The sequence below is a fragment of the Microtus pennsylvanicus genome, chromosome 3 (assembly GCF_037038515.1).
Source record: "Microtus pennsylvanicus isolate mMicPen1 chromosome 3, mMicPen1.hap1, whole genome shotgun sequence".
NCBI classification, from domain to species: Eukaryota; Metazoa; Chordata; class Mammalia; order Rodentia; family Cricetidae; genus Microtus; species Microtus pennsylvanicus.
This window is the reverse complement of record NC_134581.1, coordinates 81078570-81100079: the sequence shown is the minus strand read 5'-3', so window position 1 is coordinate 81100079 and position 21510 is coordinate 81078570. Positions and strand designations below refer to the sequence as shown.

General features: G+C 38.3%; 2 protein-coding genes across 2 annotated transcripts; one reads left to right on the top strand and one right to left on the bottom strand.

Moving 5' to 3' along the window:
- The first annotated feature begins 996 nt into the window (after positions 1–996).
- Positions 997–16198, top strand: Or10s1 (olfactory receptor family 10 subfamily S member 1). Its single transcript, XM_075967579.1, has 3 exons — positions 997–1919; positions 9827–9920; positions 16148–16198. The coding sequence occupies exons 1-3, from the start codon at positions 997–999 to the stop codon at positions 16196–16198; spliced, it is 1068 nt and encodes a 355-aa protein (XP_075823694.1).
- A 3679-nt stretch (positions 16199–19877) lies between these two features.
- On the bottom strand, positions 19878–20825 carry LOC142847100 (olfactory receptor 8B8-like). Its single transcript, XM_075967829.1, has one exon. It carries the CDS (start codon positions 20823–20825, stop codon positions 19878–19880), a length of 948 nt encoding a protein of 315 aa, XP_075823944.1.
- Between the last annotated feature and the right edge of the window lie 685 nt (positions 20826–21510).

The window sequence follows — 21510 nt, the reverse complement described above, 5'->3', positions numbered from 1 at the left end:
GAACACTATAGAATAAATTAAGAAAGGTGAATATTGGAGGTGTTATGTTCATGTTTGGAAGGAGAAAGTCATGATTGTATTGGAGAGAAATTATAGCAGAGATGAAGATACATCAACTAACACATCTGGATGATAAAATTGAAGAAGATAACTTCCTCTCTTTTATTATGAGAAAATGTGTATTTTGAAATTCTTTTAATTTAGAAATACAAAACTTCTTGGAATAGGAGAAAGGAAAGAAAGGCACAAAGTATACAGGCAACTTTTTACTTCTTGAGCTTCTCACCCCCTCTTTTCTTCATCAATTCCCACAAATAGAAAACACTCAGACACTCACAATAATGTTGTTAATCACAATGGAAAGAAAAAAGTGTTGTAACGAAAATATGAACTATACTAAACAATTGGTTTGCATAATTATATAGTTTGTTCTCACGGGCCTCATTGTCATACTCCTGGGAGTTGTGGGTAGTTAACATTCCAAAGAGCTCCCTCTGAGGGAGAAATGGGTGGGAGGATCGGGTCCTGGCTGATGTAACAGTCCTTTGATTCTAGACAAGTCCAAAGATGGATGCTATTCCCAGATGACAAACAGCAATGAAGTATGAGGCTGGGTGTATGTAAAGCACAGCAGAGGAAATTAGGAGGCAGGAGCATCACCGTTCTGGAGAACATGCCAAAATCACTTACTCAATGGCAGCAGGATTTGTACTTTGTGCTTGCATAATTAATTTACGGGCTGTATTTCTACAGACAATCCTTATAATACATTATGTACCCCACAAGAATATAGGCCATGCCTTCCAAACTTCATTTGTTTCTAAGAACATGTGATGTAAAAACTTAAGTACAGACAAAGCTGAATTTAACCTGTTAGTATTTTTTTATCTTGTGAGCGAAGGAAAACTGGGATGCACTAAACAATACAGACATTTGAGGGAAAAGAGAAGATATTTACTCTTTTACAGTCAGTTTTATTGAACGGGGAATGAGAAGATGGCTGTGAAGACCGAGTACCTCAACCAGACTATGGTAAGTCACTTCATCCTACAGGGTCTGATGTACACAGCTGAGCATCCTGGCCTCTTCTTCCTCCTCTTCCTCCTCATCTACAGCATCACTGTGACTGGCAATCTCCTCATTCTCCTTACTGTGGGCTCCGACCCTCATCTCCGCTCCCCCATGTACCACTTCCTGGGCCACCTCTCCTTCCTGGATGCATGTCTGTCTACAGTAACAGTTCCCAAGGTCATGGCAGGCCTGGTGACTTTGGATGGGAAAGTGATCTCCTTCCACTGCTGTGCTATACAACTTTATTGTTTCCACTTCCTGGCCAGCACTGAGTGCTTTTTATACACAGTCATGGCCTATGACCGTTACCTGGCTATCTGTCAGCCCCTGCACTATCCAGTGGCCATGAACAGACGGGTGTGTGCAGGGCTGGCTGGGAGCACGTGGGCCACAGGTGCTGTGCACTCTGCAATTCACACTTCCCTCACCTTCCACCTGCTGTATTGTGGACCGCACCATATCGCCTACTTCTTCTGTGACATCCCTCCAGTGTTGAAGCTGGCCTGTGCAGACACCACCATTAATGAGCTCGTCATGCTGGCAAACATTGGCGTGGTAGCTGCGGGCTGCCTCATCCTCATCATCATCTCCTATGTCTTCATCGTGGCTGCGGTGCTGCGCATCCGCACCGCAGAGGGAAGGCAGCGAGCCTTCTCCACTTGCACAGCGCATCTCACAGTGGTGCTCCTATACTACATGCCCCCTGTCTGCATCTACCTGCAGCCAAGCTCCACTGGCGCAGGGGCAGGAGCCCCTGCTGTCTTCTACACAATAATCACACCAATGCTCAATCCTTTCATTTACACACTGAGGAACAAGGAGGTCAAGCAGGCTTTGAAAAGGTTGGTGTGTAGAGGCTCCTGAGAGTCACCAGCGGGCAGCCCAGGCCCCCAACCTGAACCTGTCGCTGTGCCCCTTGCCTGTCAGGAAAACAACAATGGCAACCACTCAAGGAGGAAACTGCTGAGTATCCACTGGGCCACATGTCCTCTCTTTGATCTGCCTCAGCATCACCTTAACAAACTCTTCACTAATAAAATCAAACTAGAGAGGTGACACTTTCAAGTGTTTCTGACACCTAAGCTCAGAGGTATGCAAATGTTGTTCAAACCCTTGTTTGTTTTAGTGTTTCTGTAAAGTGATTGCATTGACTGTATATCTTTTACTAATTCTTAAAGCAAAAATACAAGGTCCAAATTTTTGTCATCTATCACCTGATTTTTTTAAGAGAAGAGGCTAAATTTTATCATGATTAAATTAAACTGCAATGAGAATTGTGGCTTGTCCACCATCACTTAGAAAGTCATTATATTAACTGTTTCCATTCCAGGTAGTGATAACTAAGACAAGACTCATAAGGTGAAATAACAAACTCGGGATTTGGAGGCCTCGGAAGTCACCCAGATCCCAGAATTTGAATTCACTACTCAACAGATAGAACATTTTGTAAAAATCTTATATACCGGTAGCTTTAGTTTAAAAAGAAAATTAAAAGTAATTTCCTTTTGGGATTTTATAAGGTCTGAATGAGATAATTGGCAAGATTTTGGCATTTTCCATTGGTGAAGTACTTTACTTATAGAACAACCACAAGAACAGATATTTTTTTAGATAATAAGGTGACAAATACATCAAGATTCTTCTAACTGTAATTTGCTATAAGGTGGGAGGAATTGTGATGGCTTTCAGGATGAGTGACTGATATAATCTTTAGATAAATGTGCCTTGACTGTAAAGCTAAACACTTTATGCACACAGCACTTTATCTCCTTAATTGTACTGTTCTTCTGTAGAAATAGCCTCAGCCAAACAGGCCACTCTCTTTGATATGTTTCATATCAAAAGAAAATAAGTTGTAGAATGACCAGTTAATATACTATTGCAATACAATAAATATCAAATGGGTTAAATTTGTTAACGCGGATAAGGTCTTGTAAATTCCAAGATGTCTTCATATATTTATTTATGAAGAATAATTGAATGCATATTAGGGTGAGAATAATAATCTTGATGGATATTATTGATCTCCAACTTGACTGGATCTGGTGTCAACTAAATGGACAACTGACAAGCACACCTTTGAAGGATTTTCTTGATCACATTACTTGAAATAGAAAGATCCACCATTAATGTGTACAATACCTTTTGATGGCTGTCCAATGAAAAGACACTGAGACAAGGATAGAATTATTGATTTTTGCCTGCTTGCCTTCACTCTTGCTAGCAAGTTTTTTACTCTCTTGCTCCAAAAGCTACATTCCCTCACTGATGCTAGAACTAGACTCTTCGGGCTTCTGATGTAAACTGAAGATCAGCAACTCTTTAATAACCATCCAGGCCTACAGAGCCAGATTGGAAGTGCTGGGCCCTCCAGCTTCATGGACTGAGCATCTACAGAATTCTTCACCCTTCTATTGTGAATCTAGCATTGTTGAACTACAGAAAATGTACCATGTAAGTCAACCTAATAAGACCTATTTTAAAATTAATTCATTCTATCTGCTCTCATCTTCTAGAGAACCTTGTCTCGTACCATAACTATAATCTGCTCTCAATTCCATTTTCTAGAGGTAGTTTTCTGGTTGTGTTATCTAGATTACTGCTCATCAGGAATTTATTTATTTCAAGGGACATTTTTATTTTTCTATCTACCTGCAGATGGGGTACCCATGACCTGCAAAAACAAACTTTCTCAAGACCATGCAAATTTAAGAGCTAAAGCTACAATGTCAGCTCGAATATATATGACTTCAAAGATCACACATTTTTGCAATGTGACAGTACCTTAAAGGTAGTCAAACTCACCTGCTCAACATTCAGGAACCATTTTGGATTTTGTGGTCAAGATTCCCTAGTCCTTGAATTGTGCCTAGTGTTTTATAAATGTTTCCTGGAAATGGATAACATATAGGGAATATGACAAGACTAAGATATGCAGTTAAGCTCAGCATCCACGCAGAAATCAGTCTTATTCCCCCTTGTTCCAGCATCTGACAGTTACTGATACAGCTGTAGGAAGGATGAAAGTAACTTAGGAAGCTCATCATGCCCACCAGAGCAAACTCCATTACAGAGTGAGGACAGTGGCAAGACAAGACCCTGGTTCCATCCTGCACTTTTTCCTCATTCTTGTTAAACAACTGCCTCCTGGAAAATCAAGGCTGAATTATAGAAGACTAGGCACACAACTGCAATGGTGATATTGTTTTCCAGGTTCTGGCTATTACAAATAATGCTACTATGAACATAGTTGAACAAATGCTTTTGTAGTATAATTGGGCATCTTTTGGGTATATTCCCAAGAGTGGTATTGCTGGATCCTAAGGTAGGTTGACTCCAAATTTTCTGAGAAACTTCCACATTTATTTCCAAAGTGGTTGCTCAAGTTTGCATTCCCACCAACAATGGGTGAGTGCTCCCCTTACTTTACATACTCTCCAGCATAAGGTATCACTGGTGCTTTTGATTTTAACCATTCTGACAAGTGTAAGATCTCAAAGTTGTTTTGATTTTTTTCCTTGAGCCTTTTGCCTTATATATTTGTCTACCCAGTAAGAATCCTTCAATCTCTTGAGTTCTTCTCTTCCTCTTGACAATGGTCCATGACCTCAGCTAATTATAAGCCTATATAATTGTGCTGATAGATATCTTGCCTTTGTTTATTAAATATTTTGTATACATATCACCAATGTAAGACCTGTCAGAGGCTTTATACCATTAAGTGCTCCAAACAAAACTACTAAACAAAATATTTAAATCAGTAAAATATATGTTCCTTCATGTGTTTGCCTTGTAGAAATGAAACGAGGCACAAATACATTATCCATAGCAAAGATGCCAAATAACAATACTGATTTTCTAATTGTTTCAGGAGTGGAAAATATTAATCCAAAATTTTTTAATTTTATTATAAGATTTGGCAAGTGTGGTATAACTAATTGTACTATTGTAGCTACAATTAAATTTTGAATGTAAAAGAGGACTTGAGAATTAATTTATATTAATAAAAATGAAAAACATTCAAGATGTCGTTATTTTTTTCTGCTGTGTAGTACTCCATTGTGTAAATGTACCACATTTTCCTTATCCATTCTCTGGTTAAGGGGCATTTAGTTTGTTTCCAGGTTCTGGCTATGACAAACAATGCTGCTATGAACATAGTTAAGCACATGATCTTGTAGTACAATTGAGCATTCTTTGGATATATACCCAAAAGTGGTATTACTGGGTCTTGAGGAAGGTTGTTTCCTAATTTTCTGAGAAATTGCCATCCTGACATCCAAAGGGGCTGTACCAGCTTGCATTCCCACCAGTAATGAAGAAGTGTTCCCTTTACTCCACAACCTCTCCAGCATAAGTTGTCATCAGTGTTTTTGATCTTGGCCATAATTACAGGTGTAAAATGGGATCTCAGAGTTGTTTTTTATTTGCATTTCTCTGATGACTAAGGATGTTGAACATTTCCTTAAGTATCTTTCAGGCATTTTAGATTCCTCTGTAGAGAGTTCTCTGTTTAGGTCTGTACTCCATTTTTATTAGATTATTTGTTCTTTTGATGATCAATTTCTTGAATTCTTTGTATATTTTGGAGAGAAGACCTCTGCCTGATGTGGGATAAGTGAAGATCTCTTCCTATTCTGTAGGCTGTCATTTTAGTCTTGTTAACCATATCCTTTTCTTTACAAGAAACATACCTCAAATTAAATGACAGACATTACCTCAGAGTAAAAGTAAAAAGACTTTCCAATCAAACTGTCCTAAGAAGCAAGCTGGTGTCACCATCTATCTTAATATCTAACAAAAGAAGACTGCAAACTAAAAGCAATCACAAAAGATGTAGAAAGACATTTTATATTCATCACAAAAAGTCTATCAAGATTAAGTCCCAATTCTTTAAGTATGTGGTGTGTAAAAGAAACATTACTATGATTTGTGTTGGTGAAGGGTCTCTAGATGTCTGAGTTATTGTGGTCATTGTTGGACTCCTTGGTTAGTGATTTTCCTTCTATTACTTTCTGTAAGGCTGGATTTATGGCTGCGTATTGTTTTTTTTTGCGTATTGTTTAAATTTGTTTTTATCCTGGAAAATTTTATTTTCTCCATTTATAGTGAATGAAAGCTTGGCTGGGTATAGTAATCTGGGCTTGCATCCATGGTCTCTTAGTTTCTGCAGTACATCTATCCAGGACCTTCCCACTTAACTCAGGAACATGACAAGGCTGTCCACTCTCACCATACCTCTTCAATATAGTGCTTGAAGTTCTAGCAATAGCAATAAGATAACATAATGGGATCAAGGGGATTCGAATTGGAAAGGAAAATGTTAAACTTTCATTATTTGCAGATGATATGATAGTCTACATAAGCGACCCCCAAAACTCTACCAAAGAACTTTAACAGCTGATAAACACCTTTAATAATGTGGCAGGATACAAGATCAACTCCAAAAAATCAGTCGCCATCTTATACACAAAGGATATGGAAGCAGAGAGGGAAATCAGAGAAGCTTCACCTTTCAGGATAGCCACAAACAGCATAAAATATCTTGGGGTAACTCTAACCAAGGCAGTGAAAGATCTATTTGACAAGAACTTTAAGGCATTGAAGAAAATGGAAGGACCTCCCTTGCTCTTGGATTGGGAGGATCAACATAGTAAAAATGGCAATTCTACAAAAGGCAATTTATAGATTCAATGCAATCCCCATCAAGGTCCCATCAAAATTCTTCACAGATCTTGAGAGGACAATAATCAACTTTATATGGAAAAACAAAAAACCCAGGATAGCCAAAACAATCCTATTCAATAAAGGAACTTCTGGAGGCATTACCCTCCCTGACTTCAAACTCTATTACAGAGCTACAGTGATGAAAACAGTGTGGTACTGGCATAAAAACAGAGATGTCGACCAATGGAATCGTATAGAAGACCCGGATTTTAACCCACAAACCTATGAACACCTCAGTTTTGATAAAGGAGCCAAAAGTATACAATGGAAGAAAGAAAGCATCTTCAACAAATGGTGCTGGCATAACTGGATGTCAACCTGTAGAAGAATGAAAATAGACCCATATCTATCACCATGCACAAAACTCAAGTCCAAATGGATTAAAGACCTCACTATCAGTCAGAACACATTGAACCTAATAGAAGAGAAAGTGGGAAGTACCCTACAACAGATGGGCACAGGAGATCACTTCCTATGTGTAACCCCAACAACACAGACATTAAGGGCAACATTGAATAAATGGGACCTACTAAAACTGAGAAGCTTCTGTAAAGCAAAGGACACTGCCACCAAGACAAAAAGGCAACCTACTGACTGGGAGAAGATCTTCACCAACCCCGCAACAGACAAAGGTCTGATATCCAAAATATATAGAGAACTCAGGAAACTAGACTTTAAAATGCTAATTAACCCAATTAAAAGAATGGGGCACTGAACTGAACAGAGAATTCTCAACAGAAGAAGTTCAAATGGCCAAAAGACACTTAAGGTCATGCTCAACCTCCTTAGCGATCAGGGAAATGCAAATCAAAACAACTTTGAGATATCATCTTACACCTGTCAGAATGGCTAAAATAAAAAACTCCAATGATAGCCTTTGCTGGAGAGGCTATGGCGGAAGAGGTACCCTCATCCACTGCTGGTGGGAATGCAATCTTGTGCAACCACTTTGGAAATCAGTGTTTTGGTTTCTCAGGAAATTCGGGATCAACCTACCCCTGGACCCAGCAATACCACTCCTGCGAATATACCCAAGAGATGCCCCATCATATGACAAGAGCATTTGTTCAACTATGTTCATAGCAGTATTATTTGTAATAGCCAGAACCTGGAAACAACCTAGATGTCCTTCAATGGAAGAATGGATGAAGAAAGTGTGGAATATATACACATTAGAGTACTACTCTGCGGTAAAAAACAATGACTTCTCGAATTTTGCATGCAAATGGATGGAAATAGAAAACACTATCCTGAGTGAGGTAACCCAGACCCAAAAAGATGAATATGGGATGTACTCACTCATAATTGGTTTCTAGCCATAAATAAGGATCACGGAGTCTACAATTGGTGATCCTAAAGAAGCTAAGTAAGAAGGTGAGCCAAAGGAAAAACATATAGTTATCCTCTTGGCTATGGGAAGTAGACAAAATTGCCGGGGAGAAAATTGGGATCTTGGGGGTGGGGTGGGATGGGGGTAAGGGGAGATGGGGAGAGAAAAGTGAGAAGGGGAGGAAGGAGGGAACTTGGAGAAAAAGGAGGATTGGGATAAAGGAGGGTTGGATAGGGGAGCACGGAAGCACAATTCTTAGTTAAGGGAGCCACCTTAGGGCTGGCAAGAGACTTACTTGAACCTAGAGTGGCTCCCAAGAGCCCAAGCCGAGGTCCCCAGTTAGTTCCTTGGGCAGATGAGGATAGGGAACCTGAAATGACCCTATCCTATAGCAATACTGACGAATATCTTGCATATCATCATAGAACCTTCATCTGGTGATGGATGGAGATAGAGACAGAGACCCACAAGGGAGCACTGGACTGAGCTCCCAAGGTCCCAATGAGGAGCAGAAGGAGGGAAAACATGAGCAAAGAAGTCGGGACCACGAGGGGTGCACCCACCCACTGAGACAGTGGAGCTGATCTATTGGGAGCTCACCAAGGCCAGCTGGACTGTGACTGAAAAAGCATGGGTTAAAACTGGACTCTCTAACATGGCGAACAATGAGGGCTGATGAGAAGCCAAGGACAATGGCACGGGGTTTTGATCCTACGTAATGTGCTGGCTTTGTGGGTGCCTAGCCAGATTGGATGTTCACCTTCCTAGATATGGACGGAGGAGGGAGGACCTAGGACTTACCACAAGACAGAGAACCCTGACTGCTCTTTGGACTGGAGAGGGAGGGGGAGAGGAGTGGGGGGAGGGGGAGAAGTGTGCGAGGAGGGGGAGGGAAATGGGAGGCTGGGAGGAGGTGGAAACTTGTTTTTTTTTCCTTTTCTCAATAAAAAAAAAAGAAACATTACTAAAGTTTAAATTGCACATCAAACTCCACACACTAGTAGTGGAAGACTTCATCACCCCACTCTTATCAATATACAAATCTTCCAGACAGAAACTTAACAGAAAATAAGGTAGCAGATGTCATGACTCAAATGAACTTAATAGATGTCTATTTCTATATGTCAAACAAAAAAGAAAATACCTTCTTCTCAGGTGCTGAGAAGAATCTTCTCTAAAATTGACCACATACTCAGCTACAAAGCAAATCTCAAAAGATACAAAACAATGGAATAAATCTCTGTATCTTATCAGATCTCCATAGCTTAAAGTTAGAATTTAACAACACAGATTACAGAAAGCCTACAAACTCATGGAAAATGAATCACTACTGGGTCAAGGAAGAAATGAAGAAATTAAAGCCTTCCTAGAATTCAATGAAAATGAATGTACAAATATCCAAACTTACACTATGAAAGCAGCATTAAGAGGAAATTTCATAGTACTAAATATCTACATAAAGAAGTTTAGGAAATCTCACACTAGTGACTTAATAGCACACTTGAAAGCTATAGAACAAAAAGAAGTAAACTCACCCAGGAGGAATAGATGCAAGGAAATAACCAAATTGGGGCCTGAAATCAATAAAATAGAAAGAAATAGAACAATGCAAAGAATCACTGAAACAAAGAGTGCTTTCTTGAGAAAATCAACAAGCTAGACAAACCCTTATCCAAACTAGCCAAAAAGCAGAAAAAGAATATCCAAATTAACAAAATCAGAAATAAAAATGAGGACAAAACGACAGAACCTGTGGAAATCAAATGAAACATCTTGTCATATTCGAAAACCTGTACTCTACAAAATTAGAAAGCTCAAAAAAAAATAAGTAGGTACAAATACCAAAAGTAAATCAAGACCAGATGAACAATTTAAACAGACATATAATTCCTAAGGAAATAGAAGCAGTCATTAAAAGTTTCCCAGCAAAAAAGAAAAGAAAAGAAAGAGAAAAAGGAAAAAGTCGAGGAACAGATGTTTTCAACACAGAATACTATGAAAATTTCAAAGAAAAACTTATACCAATACTTCTCAAATTGTTTCACATAATAGAAACAGAAGGAACATTGCCAAACTCCTGTTATGAGGCTACAGCTGCCCTGATACCCAAACCACACAAAGATACAAAAAAAAAAAAAAAAAAAAGAACCAGAGGCCAATCTCCCTCATTAACATTGATGCAAAAAATTCAATAAAATACTGTCAAATCGAATCCAAGAACACATCAAAAAACATCATCCACTGTGATCAAGTACTCTTCATTCCAGAGATGCAGAGCTGGCTAAAGAAACAAAAACATGTCGATGTAATCCACCACATAAACAAACTAAAAAAACACCACCTAATCATCTCACTAGATGCTGAAAAAGTATTTGAAAAAAAATTTAACACCCATTCATGATAAAAGTCTTGAAAAACTCAGGGCTATAAGGAACATGCCTAAACATAATAAAGGCAATATACAGAAAGGCAAAATCTAGCATCGAATTAAATGAAGAGAAACTCAAAGCAATTCCACTAAAATCAGGAATAATACAAGGTTGTCCACTCTTTCCATATCTGTTCACTATAGTACTTGAAGTTCTAGTTAGATTAATAAGACAACAAAGATATTAAGGAGATACAAATTGGAAAGAAAGAAGTCCAACTTTTATTTGCAGATGATATGGTAGTATACATAACTGACCCCAAAAATTCTATCACAGAACCCTACAGCTGATAAACACCTTTAGTAATGTAGGAGGACTCAAGATTGACTCAAAAAAATCAGTAGCTCTCCTATACACAGATGATAAGCCATCTGAGAAAAAAATCAGAGAAATATTATCCTTTACAATAGCCACAAATATAAAATATTTTGGTGTACTCTAACCAATCAAGTGAAAGAGCTGATTGAAAATAATTTTCAGTCTTTGAAAAGAGATATTGAAGATGATATCAGAAAATAGAAAGATCCCTCATACTCTTGGATAGGTAGACTCAACATAATAAAAATATCAATCTTACCAAAAGAAATCTACAGATTCAATGCAATCCCCATCAAAATTCCAACACAATTCTTCAGACTTCAAAAGAATAATACTCAACTTCATATAGAAAAACAAGAAATTTTTAATTCTTATAAGTAAACTGAAACAATTCTATACAATAACGGAACTTCTAGTGGCATAACCATCCCTACTTCAAACTCTACTATAGAGTGATAGTGATGTGGGAGTGTCATATATCAATCTGTTGATTTCATTGGCTAAGCAATAAAGAAACTGCTAGGCCCATTTGATAGGCCCACCCTTAGGTGGGTGGAGTAAACAGAACAGAACGCTGGGAGGAAGAGGAAGTGAGCTCAGACACGACAGCTCTCCTCTCCGGAGCAGACGCCTCAGCAGAGACTCCACGCCCCAATCCTGGGCAGACACACACGATGAAGCTCTGACCTAGAATCTTCCTGGTAAGACCGGTGCTCACAGATTATTAGAGATGGGTTGATTGGGATATCAGAATTAGCCAGTAAGGGCTAGAGCTAAGGGCCAAGCAGTGATTAAAAGAATACAGTGTCTGTGTAATTATTTCGGGGCATAAGCTAGCCGAGCAGGTGGCTGGGGTGTTGGGGACGCAGCCCCGCCGCCCTTATTACTACATGATAGTAATAAAAGCCATTTGGTATTGGAATAGGAATAGACATGTGGACCAATGAAATTGAACTGAAGACACTGACAAAAATCCACACACCTATGAACACCTGATTTTTGACAAAAATGTCAAAATTTTACAATGAAAAAAAGAAAGCATATCAACAAGTGGTGCTGGCAACATGTAGAAGATTACAAATAGATCTATATCTATCACCATGCACAAATTTCAAGTCCAAGTAGACCAACAACCTTAACATAAATCCAGTTACACTGAACCTGATAGAAGAGAAAGTAGGAAATGGGCCTTGAATATATTGGCATAGGAGATCACTTCCTAAATATAACACTTGAAGCACACACTGAAAGAAACAATCAATAAATGGTACCTCCTGAAACTTAAAAGCTTCTATAAGGCAAAGGACACACTAAATAAGATAAAACAGCACCTCTTTCCTAAATATAACTCCAGGAGCACAGACACTGAGAGCAACAATAAATAAATCTGACTTTATGAAACTGAGAAGTTTCTGTAAGGCAAAGGACACAATCAATAATATAAAATGATGGCCCACTGAATGACTGAATGGGAAAATATCTTCAGCAACCCCACATTTGACCGAGGGTTGATTTCCAAAATGTATAAAGAACACAAGAAATTAGACATTAAAAAACAAAATAATCCAATTTAAAGAAGGGGTAAAGATCTAAACAGAATTCTCAAAAGGAGATTCTCAAATGGCCGAAAGACATTTAAGAAATTGCTCAACATCCTTAATCATCAGGGAAATTTAAATCAAAACAACTCTAAGATTCCACCTTAGACCTGTCAGAATGACTAAGATCAAAAGTACTGAGGATAGCTTATGTTGAAGAGGATGTGGAGTAAGGGGAACACTCCTCCACTGCTGGTGTGAGTGCAAACTTGTACAGCCACTTCAGAAATCGGCATGACAATTTCTCAGAAAATTGGGACTCAGTCTACCTCAAGACCTAGTTATACTACTCTTGAGCATATACCCAAAGGATGCTCAATCATAACACAAGGACACTCACTCAACAATGTTCATAGCAGCATTATTTGTAATAGCCAGAACCTGGAAACAACATAATGTCCCTCAACTAAGGAATGGATAAAGAAAATGTGCTCCATTTATGCAATGGAGTATTACGAGGATGTAAAATCAATGTCATCATGAAATTAGCAGGCAAATGGATAGAATTAGGGGAAAAAAACATCCTTAGTGAGGTAACCCAAACTCAAAAAGGCAAACACAGTATGTTCACACTCATAAGTGGATACTAGATATAAAGCAAAGGATAACCAGACTACAATCCACAGCTTCAGAGAAGCTAGGTAACAAGGAGACCCTAAAAGTCCTCTTTGATCTTCCTGGAAAGGGGAATTAGATGAGATCCCCTGGGTAAATTGGGGGCAAGGAGAGATGATAGAGGGGAGGGGATGGGGAATAAGAAAATGAGGGAATGAAATGGTCGAGTTGGGGAGGGATGGATTGGAGGAGCAATGAAAGAGACATCTTGATAGAGGGAGCCATTACAGAGCTATGGAGAAACCTGGTGCTCAAGAAACTTCCAGGAACCCACAAGGATGACCTCAGGAAAAACTCCTCTCAATAATGAAGAGGTTGTCTGAATTGGCCATCCTCTGCAATCAGATTGGTGAATACCCCAACTTTCATCATTAGAGCCTTAATTTAGCAACTGACAGAACCAGATGCAGAGATCCACAACCAAGCACCAGACCAAATTTTTGGAGTCTAATAGAAGAGAGGGAAAAAGGATTATATGACAAAGGAGGTCAAGATCATGATGGGAACATCATGATCAGAGACAGCTGAACAAAACTCATGGGAGCTCACAAACTCTAGACCGACATCTGTGAAGCCTGCATGGAACCAAACTAGGCCCTCTACATGTGAGAGATTGTTATGTATCTTGGTCTATTTGAGGGGTCCCTGACAGTTGAAACAGTTACATCTATCACTGGTGCATTAATAGCTTTTTGGAACCCATTCACTATGGTGAGATGCCTTGTTTAACTTTGATGCATGGAGGAGGTGGCTTGGTCCTGCCTCAACCTAATGTACCTTACCCTTTAGGAGGTTTGAATAGTGGATAGACTGGTGAGGGGAGATGAAAGGGGCGACAGGAGGGTTGGTAGGGAGCTCTGTGGTTGGAATGCTAAAATTAATAAATAATAAATAAATTTTCAATTCTGGGGTGGTTGGGATCATGTGAACTTATGTTTGGTCAGAAATTCTATTACTTTATGGGAATGTGTGTTCTATTGTTATGCCAAAGTCATGCTGTTTTTAGTTGTATAATTCTGTAGTGTAACTTGGAATATGAAGAAAGACACTTAAAAGAAATCCCACACTAGCTCAGAATTGAGAATAATAGATGGTTATTTATTTACATGTAGGCTCACAAATCAGAATCCTCTGCTGGAACGGAGAACAGAAACTGAATCCCGCAGCCAAAAAAGAGGCTGGACACATGGTTTGCATTTGCATAAGAGGTCACGTCCCAGTGGGCAGTTAACTTAAAGGCTATTGGCTATATAATTTTCTACAGCAGGAATCAGAAATTTTAGGTTTATACTTTCTCTCCTCTTTTAAAAATAATATTTCTGCAATTTTTATCTTTAAATAAATTTCCACTAGAGAAATGATGTGGGATTATCAAACATGTGACAACTCATTCATTGTCGTTAAAGATGATCACCTGTATAATTCACAAATAAATTGCTAAGTGATTATCATCCGATCCTTAAGAGAGATATTTTAAAATATACATTAGTAGTAGTAGTAGTAGTAGTAGTAGTAGTATTTGGTAGCAATCACTAATAGGAACTAATTTCCTGTTGAATTTTAATTAGATGATAACCTGGATATTAATCATATAAGGCACTAATAACAAGAACTCTAAATAAAAGCTATTGGCATATGTAAAACTCAGGGATTTTACATACATACATATATGCATACCTGTGGGGGGGGTATGCATGTATGTATGTATGTAAAATTTTTGAAACAGTTTCTCTGAATAGCTTTGGTGCCTGTCCTGAAACTATCTCTTTTAGACTAGACTTGCCTTAAACTTAAAGAGATCCACCTGCCTCTACCTCCCAAGTTCTGGGATTAAAGACCTGCACCACCACCACCTGGCTATTTCTCTTAAGATAGTAAACAGTGCCGGGCGTTGTACCACATGTGTTTAATCCCAAAACTCAAAAAATATCGTCCACAAAGACTTACAACTTATCAGTACAGAGTTCAAGAAATATTAAAAGGCCTTGCCTATCAAAATCAGGGCACTCTATTTCTCTTAAAGAAATATATATTTTGAGAGTCACTTCTTCAGGTCCTTTACCCACTACTGAAACTGCAAAAGTCTAAAGAGTAGATCCAAGTTAAAGGTTACACATGCCTTAAACTCAGGGGGCAACAAAACAAAGAAAACAAAAATACAGGGATGTGGGATGGAAGCTGCAGGGAAAGTGAGGTTTGATAGTGGTAAGAGAGATATAAAAAAAATGGTGTCTTATAATGGTGATTAGACTGCATTATATCCATATATTAAATATTCAAAGAACAAGCATGAATAATAAATAGAATTATGAACAAAGGAAAGAAGAGGCTTATTTCAGAAAAGGGATGAGATTAATGGGATGGGAAGAGACAAATGAAGTGGATAAAGAAATATGATATGCACATATTATTCACCTACATGAAAATGTAGCAGTGAAACTAACTATTATGTGTAATTAATATGTGGAAATAAACATACATTAAAAATTTTAGGTTTAGCTAGAGGAATAAATTTTCAAAGATGAATTTGCATAATTAAGCAAGGCTCCCCATCCCCAAAATAAGGATTAATAAATCATAATGCTTTGATCAGGTTTGTCTTTGTATTTCCATGTAAATTTTAACATTAGCTTTCTTTCTCATTCTGATGGGGAGCAATCTGTAGATTGCTTTTGATAAGATGGCCATTTTCACAATATTAACTGTAGCAAACCATGAACATGCGAGATTATTCCATCTTCTGGAGTCTTCTTCAGTGTCTTAACATTTTCCTTGCACAAGTAACATCATTGGTTAGATTTACTCCAATATATTTTTGAAACTATTATATATGAAATTATTACCCTGATTTCTTTCTCAATAAATTTGTTGTTGGAATATAGAAAGGTTACCTACTTTCTGTTAAATTTGTATCTGCTATTTTGCTGAATGTTTGTCAGCTGTATTTTCTGGTAGAGTCTTTAGGTTTCAGAGTCTCTTATATGCAAAATCATACCATCTACAAATAAGAATATTTTGATTACTTATTTCTCTATTTTTATCCCCTTGGTCCCCTACAGCTGTCTTATTCTTCTAGCAAAGACTTCGAATACTGTATTGAACACAAGTAGAGAGTGGACATATTTACCTTGTTCCTGACTCTAGTAGGAATGGTTGAGGTTTTTCATGTGCTTGTGTATACTGTATGTGCTATGTGTATGTGTGAGTGTGAACACACATGTCTTCTGGCATGCATGTGAAGGTCAACAACACAGGAAACCAGAGGTTTTGGTCATCTTTCCATCTTTCTAAAGACAGAGTCTTTGTTGGTTACGACTGCCCATGGAACTGCCAAAGGAACATCCAGGGATTCTCTTGTCTCTCCCATTTGCCACATCATAGGAACACTGAGATTATGGATGGTTTCTACAATTCCCAGTTTCATACTTTTCCAGAAACCCCTTTATCTCTGAAGCCATCTCTCCAGCTCTTGTTTTATCTCCTTAAAAGAATATCAGTCAGTTTAAATTAGGACCCAGGATAAAGACCTCATTTTATCTTATCCCCTGCCTAGAAGCCTAGCTCTAAATACTCTCCTTTGATGAGAAGCTTTAGCAATCCAAGTCCTACACCAGAGTCCTGATTTTAGACACTCATTATATCTGGTATATTAAGTCACCCCCAGAAAGGAAATAAAACTAACTGTTGAAAGATGGGGAAACAGGTTAATTAGAATGGGTATTTGGGACAATAAAAATTAGGTATTTCAGGCTATCTTTGGAATAGTGATATGAATTTTAGGTTTAACTATAAGAATAAATTGTTCAAGGGTGAATTTGCATAATTAAGCAATGAAGGTAAAATGTGGATCATGGTTCTCAAAGAGCGATCTGGAAAATTTCTTGCCTCTTGTAAAGATAATATAATTATCACGATCACCTCTAATTAGAGGTGACCTCATCATGAATGATGTGTCTCCTAATTCTAAAATTCACTGTAATTGCAGGTGTAGGGCATAGCTAAAGACATGTTGTCTGGTGGTGGTGGCACATGCCTTTAATTCCAACACTCAGGAGGCAGAGGCAGGTGGATCTCTGTGAATCTGAGTCCAGCCTGGTCTACAAAGTAAGTTTCAGGACAGCCAAGACTGTTACACAGAGATACCCTGTCTCAAAAAGCCAAAAGATAGATAGATGATAGATGATGGATGGATGGATGGATGGATGGATGGATGGATGGATGGATGGATGGATGGGTAGGTGGATGGATAGATAGATAGATAGATAGATAGATACATAGATAGATAGATAGATAGATAGATAGATAGATAGATAGATGATAGATAGATAGATAGATAGATAGATAGATAGATAGATAGATAGATAGATAGACAGACAAATGGAAGTCTGAAATGGGATGTTGTGAAAGTTGACAGAAAGATACCTCAGTTCCTCTTATCTCTGGAGATTCAGTCTTGAAGGGAGTTAAGATAAATTAAGAACCAATTACTAGGAGAGAACTATCAAATAATTAACATGCCTACATGCAGAGGTAAGCAACTAGTTGACCCAAAGAGGAGACAGAGACAAATGAAGGCAGACATCTCATGCTGTTATCATGTTTTTAATTACTTTCTGAGCCAAAGTAAAGAATCAGTTATTTTCCGAAAAAAAATATTTTTCTGAGTGTCTATCAAATGACTTTTTTGTGTACACTTTAATGAAGGTGATTACTACTAAACAAACAATTAATATAAAAACATAAATACTAAGAGAACACCAATAATAAAACTTGTAGAACCTTGCCTCAAAATCATATTGCATAGGTCCAAATTCAGTTGTATTTCCAAATGTAGACACTTGCACAGGAAAAGAAAAACACAGGGTTAAAGATATTCCCACCTGGGGCCAGAGAGATGGCTCAAGCACTTAAGAGCACTGGCTGCCCTTCCAGAAGAGCTGGGTTCATTGCCACTACCCACACAGACATACATGCAGGCAAAACACCAAGACATATAAAAAATAAATAATTATTTTTTGAAAAGATAACCCAACCTATCTTATGGTCCTGTTTTAGTTGAATTGCCTCTCACTCATTTTTTTCATGTACACAAAATTAGTCAAGGAAACTCAGCTCTGCTGCAGACCATAGCAATTCCATGTTGCTTACAGTGTGTTGCTTCATAGCTTTAACAGCAAATGGCTCCTGAAATGTCTAAGGTTGATTATAAATAAACACAACAGAGTTTCTCAACACATGAGAAAAGTTGTAATTCTAGTTATTTAGGAGGTTGGTACACTAGAATTGTTTAAGATAAGCAGTTCAAGACCATCCTAAGCAATAGATGACCCCGCACCAAAAATAATAATAAAAAAAAAAGCTAAGTCCTTTGTGTGATTAGTACCACCTGGAATTTTACTGTTCTAATATCAGGGTCTGAGGATGTAGTAAGACATTGTCTAGCATTTGAAAAGCTTTCCACTCAATCCTTAGAACTGTCATAAAAAATGAAAATAAACAAGCTACTCTTTTTCCTTCAAAGCCCAAATATATTGACCTTATCCCCTAATTATTTTCCTCTATACCACATACTTCTATGCTTACCTTTCTACTACACCAGAGTCACAATCACCTATATCTTGTGTCTCATAAGCATCAAAATTGTTCCTGCATCTAAAAGTATATGTATAGTTCTTCAATCTTCCTGGAATGCTCTATTGTCTGGCATGTCAGCAGACTCGGGTTGCACATCTGTTCCTCAGAACAGTCCGCCCTGACCAGGCAACAGAAGTAAAGACATAGCAAGTCTCTGCACCATCTCTGTTATGGAACGGTGTCTACAGCACTCTTCCAGTATCTTTGGATACATTGTCATTTAGTTGTTCTTCATCTACTGAATTTTTTTGCTCACCTGAACCTGATACCTATCTTTTTGTAACCACTCGGACTTTGGAGACCAGAGATAATTAGTGTCTTCTTCACCATCTTACTTTATTTTTAAAATAATCTTAGTACAGGATAAATTTAAGTTTATATTTCTTCATTAATAAATACAGCATTTGCACTATTTAAAATTCCAAAACAAAACTAGGTATTGGCGGCACACACCTTTAATCCCAGCACTTGGAAGGCCGAGGTAGGCAGATCTCTGTGACTTTGGGGACAGTTTAGTATACAAAGAGAAATCCAGAACATGCTCCTAATCATGTTGTCACATCAAAGATATAAAATCCCAAATAGCTTTGCCTTATTCTGGCTGTTGCAGATGTCACCCAAGTTCCTGCCCTCAGTAACTATAATCAGAGGAAAATCTATGGCCTTCCTTAAGAATAAAATCAGAAGAGACCAGAAACTGAAATGAGAAGATCGTGCCCCAAGCCTCTGTCCTTTTCAAAACCAGAAAATTCCCCAGATAAAAGCTTCTCCAGTGATTAATAGAAATGTAATAAATAAATATGCAAATGGTTGGCTGTAAGTCAGTTATCTCCAGGATAGAGCTACACAGTAACTCTTGAAAAGTTCAAATCCAAAATTAGACTGCCTTGCCTTTTCTGGATTTATCATCATCCCTCTTTTTCTCCTTAAAATCTAATAATTTCTGCAAATAAACTAGAAAATAAAAACTTTCTCTTCTCTCTCGTTTACTTTCCATATCTGTACTTAAGAAACTATTTCTGTAATTAATTTCGCTTTCTCTATTATTTAATCATTTGCGTCTTATGGCAATGATGAATTCTTCTCTCCATGCCTTACATACATATACCATGTACATGCCCATATGCAGATTCAACATATAGATCAATACATCTTCTATTTAAATGAACACCTTTTCTTCAAAGTCTTACTCAGTGCAAGTTTAACATCTTTGTTTCTCAAACTGTAAATGAAAGGATTCATCATGGGAATTGCAACAGTATAAAACACTGTGGATATCTTATCTTGATCCACTGACCCAACAGGAGAAGACTTAAAGTATATGAATGATGATGAACCGAAGAACAGAGAAACAGCAATCATGTGTGAGCTGCAAGTGCTGAGGGCCTTTGACCTGCCCTTTGTAGAATGGATGCGGAGGATGTTAGAGAGGATCAAGGTGTAAGAAATAAAGATGGTGAGACTGGGTACTATCACGCTGACACCCACCACGATGAAAACCACCAGCTCATTGATGGCTGTACTTGTGCAGGAGAGCTCCAGGAGAGGGGGTATGTCACAGAAGTAGTGATTGATGATGTTGCCATCACAAAAGGTGAGTCTCAGCATGCACACAGTATGGGCCATGGCACCCACAAATCCCATTGTATATCCACCCACCATCAATACAAAGCAGACTTGATAGGACATGGTGACCTTATAAAGCAATGGTTTACAGATGGCAGCGTATCGGTCATAGGCCATGGCTGTCAAAATAAAACATTCGTCAATAACAAAAAACGCAAAGAAAAAGAGCTGAGTCATGCACTCTGCATGGGAGATGGTGTTCTGTGTCACAAAACTCACCAGCATTTTGGGTGTTATGACAGAAGAGTAGCAGAGATCTGTGAAGGAAAGGTTGAAGAGAAAGTAGTACATGGGGGTGTGCAGGTGAGGGTTCAAAACAATCAGAACAATCAAGCCCAGGTTCCCCACCATGGAGACCACATAGATTCCCAAGAAGAGGAAGAAGAGAGGCAGCTGGAGCTCTGGCTGCTGTGTCAAACCCAGCAGGATAAACTCCTTCACAGAAGAGTCATTTTCTGAAGCCATTCCTCGAGTCATAGCTGTGAGAATGGGAATAATAGGGATATTAAGATAATATCCCAACTTTCACAAGAAAACCCACATGATGAGACTGAGAAGCAGAATGGAGAGATAAACTGCAGCCCTACATTTCAGGCCCTCGTGTTCATCTAAATTTCATATAACCGAGAGAATGAATAAGCATAAATGTGAAAACACCGAAGACTCAGCAAGATGATGGCTGTTCCCTTGTCCTAGAGAATCTCTGTTCTACTTCTGCCTTGACAGTCTACCTCTCTCAGCTAGGTGGAGGTCTCAGGAGAAAGGAGGAGACACCTATAAAAGATGCCCTGGTCTCCTTACGTGAGGTTTCTAACAGCAGAGTACCTTACTACAGTTGAACACTCACCATTTTACATCCGCATCAGAAGAGAAAAAGGTTAACTCTTCTGCCTTTATTGTCGTGCAAGGCAAACAGACTAATTTTAGGGGATAATCACACAAGGGGAAAAAATAGGTCTGTTCATTTGTTGTTTTTCCTACCTCAACCCTCATTCCTCCAACCTCTGAGAAACTGTGACCTGAGGATTGTGATTTCTAGGGTATCTTTGCCCAGAGTGTCCTTTCCAACCTTGAGTTAGTTAATAGCACTTACTAATATCAAAAGAGACAGATGATAATATGGCCCAAGGGATTTAATGAGTTGGAAAATCCTTGGGACCTG

Bases quoted from the DNA above. Each gene is read 5' to 3' on its own strand.
- Or10s1 (XM_075967579.1), top strand. From the start codon at position 997: ATGGCTGTGAAGACCGAGTACCTCAACCAGACTATGGTAAGTCACTTC. The intron at 1,920-9,826 runs GTGTAGAGGCTC...AAGCAGAAAAAG, and splicing joins CAGGCTTTGAAAAGGTTGGT to AATATCCAAATTAACAAAAT. The intron at 9,921-16,147 runs GTACTCTACAAA...GGTCCCCTACAG, and splicing joins CTTGTCATATTCGAAAACCT to CTGTCTTATTCTTCTAGCAA.
- LOC142847100 (XM_075967829.1), bottom strand. From the start codon at position 20,825: ATGACTCGAGGAATGGCTTCAGAAAATGACTCTTCTGTGAAGGAGTTT.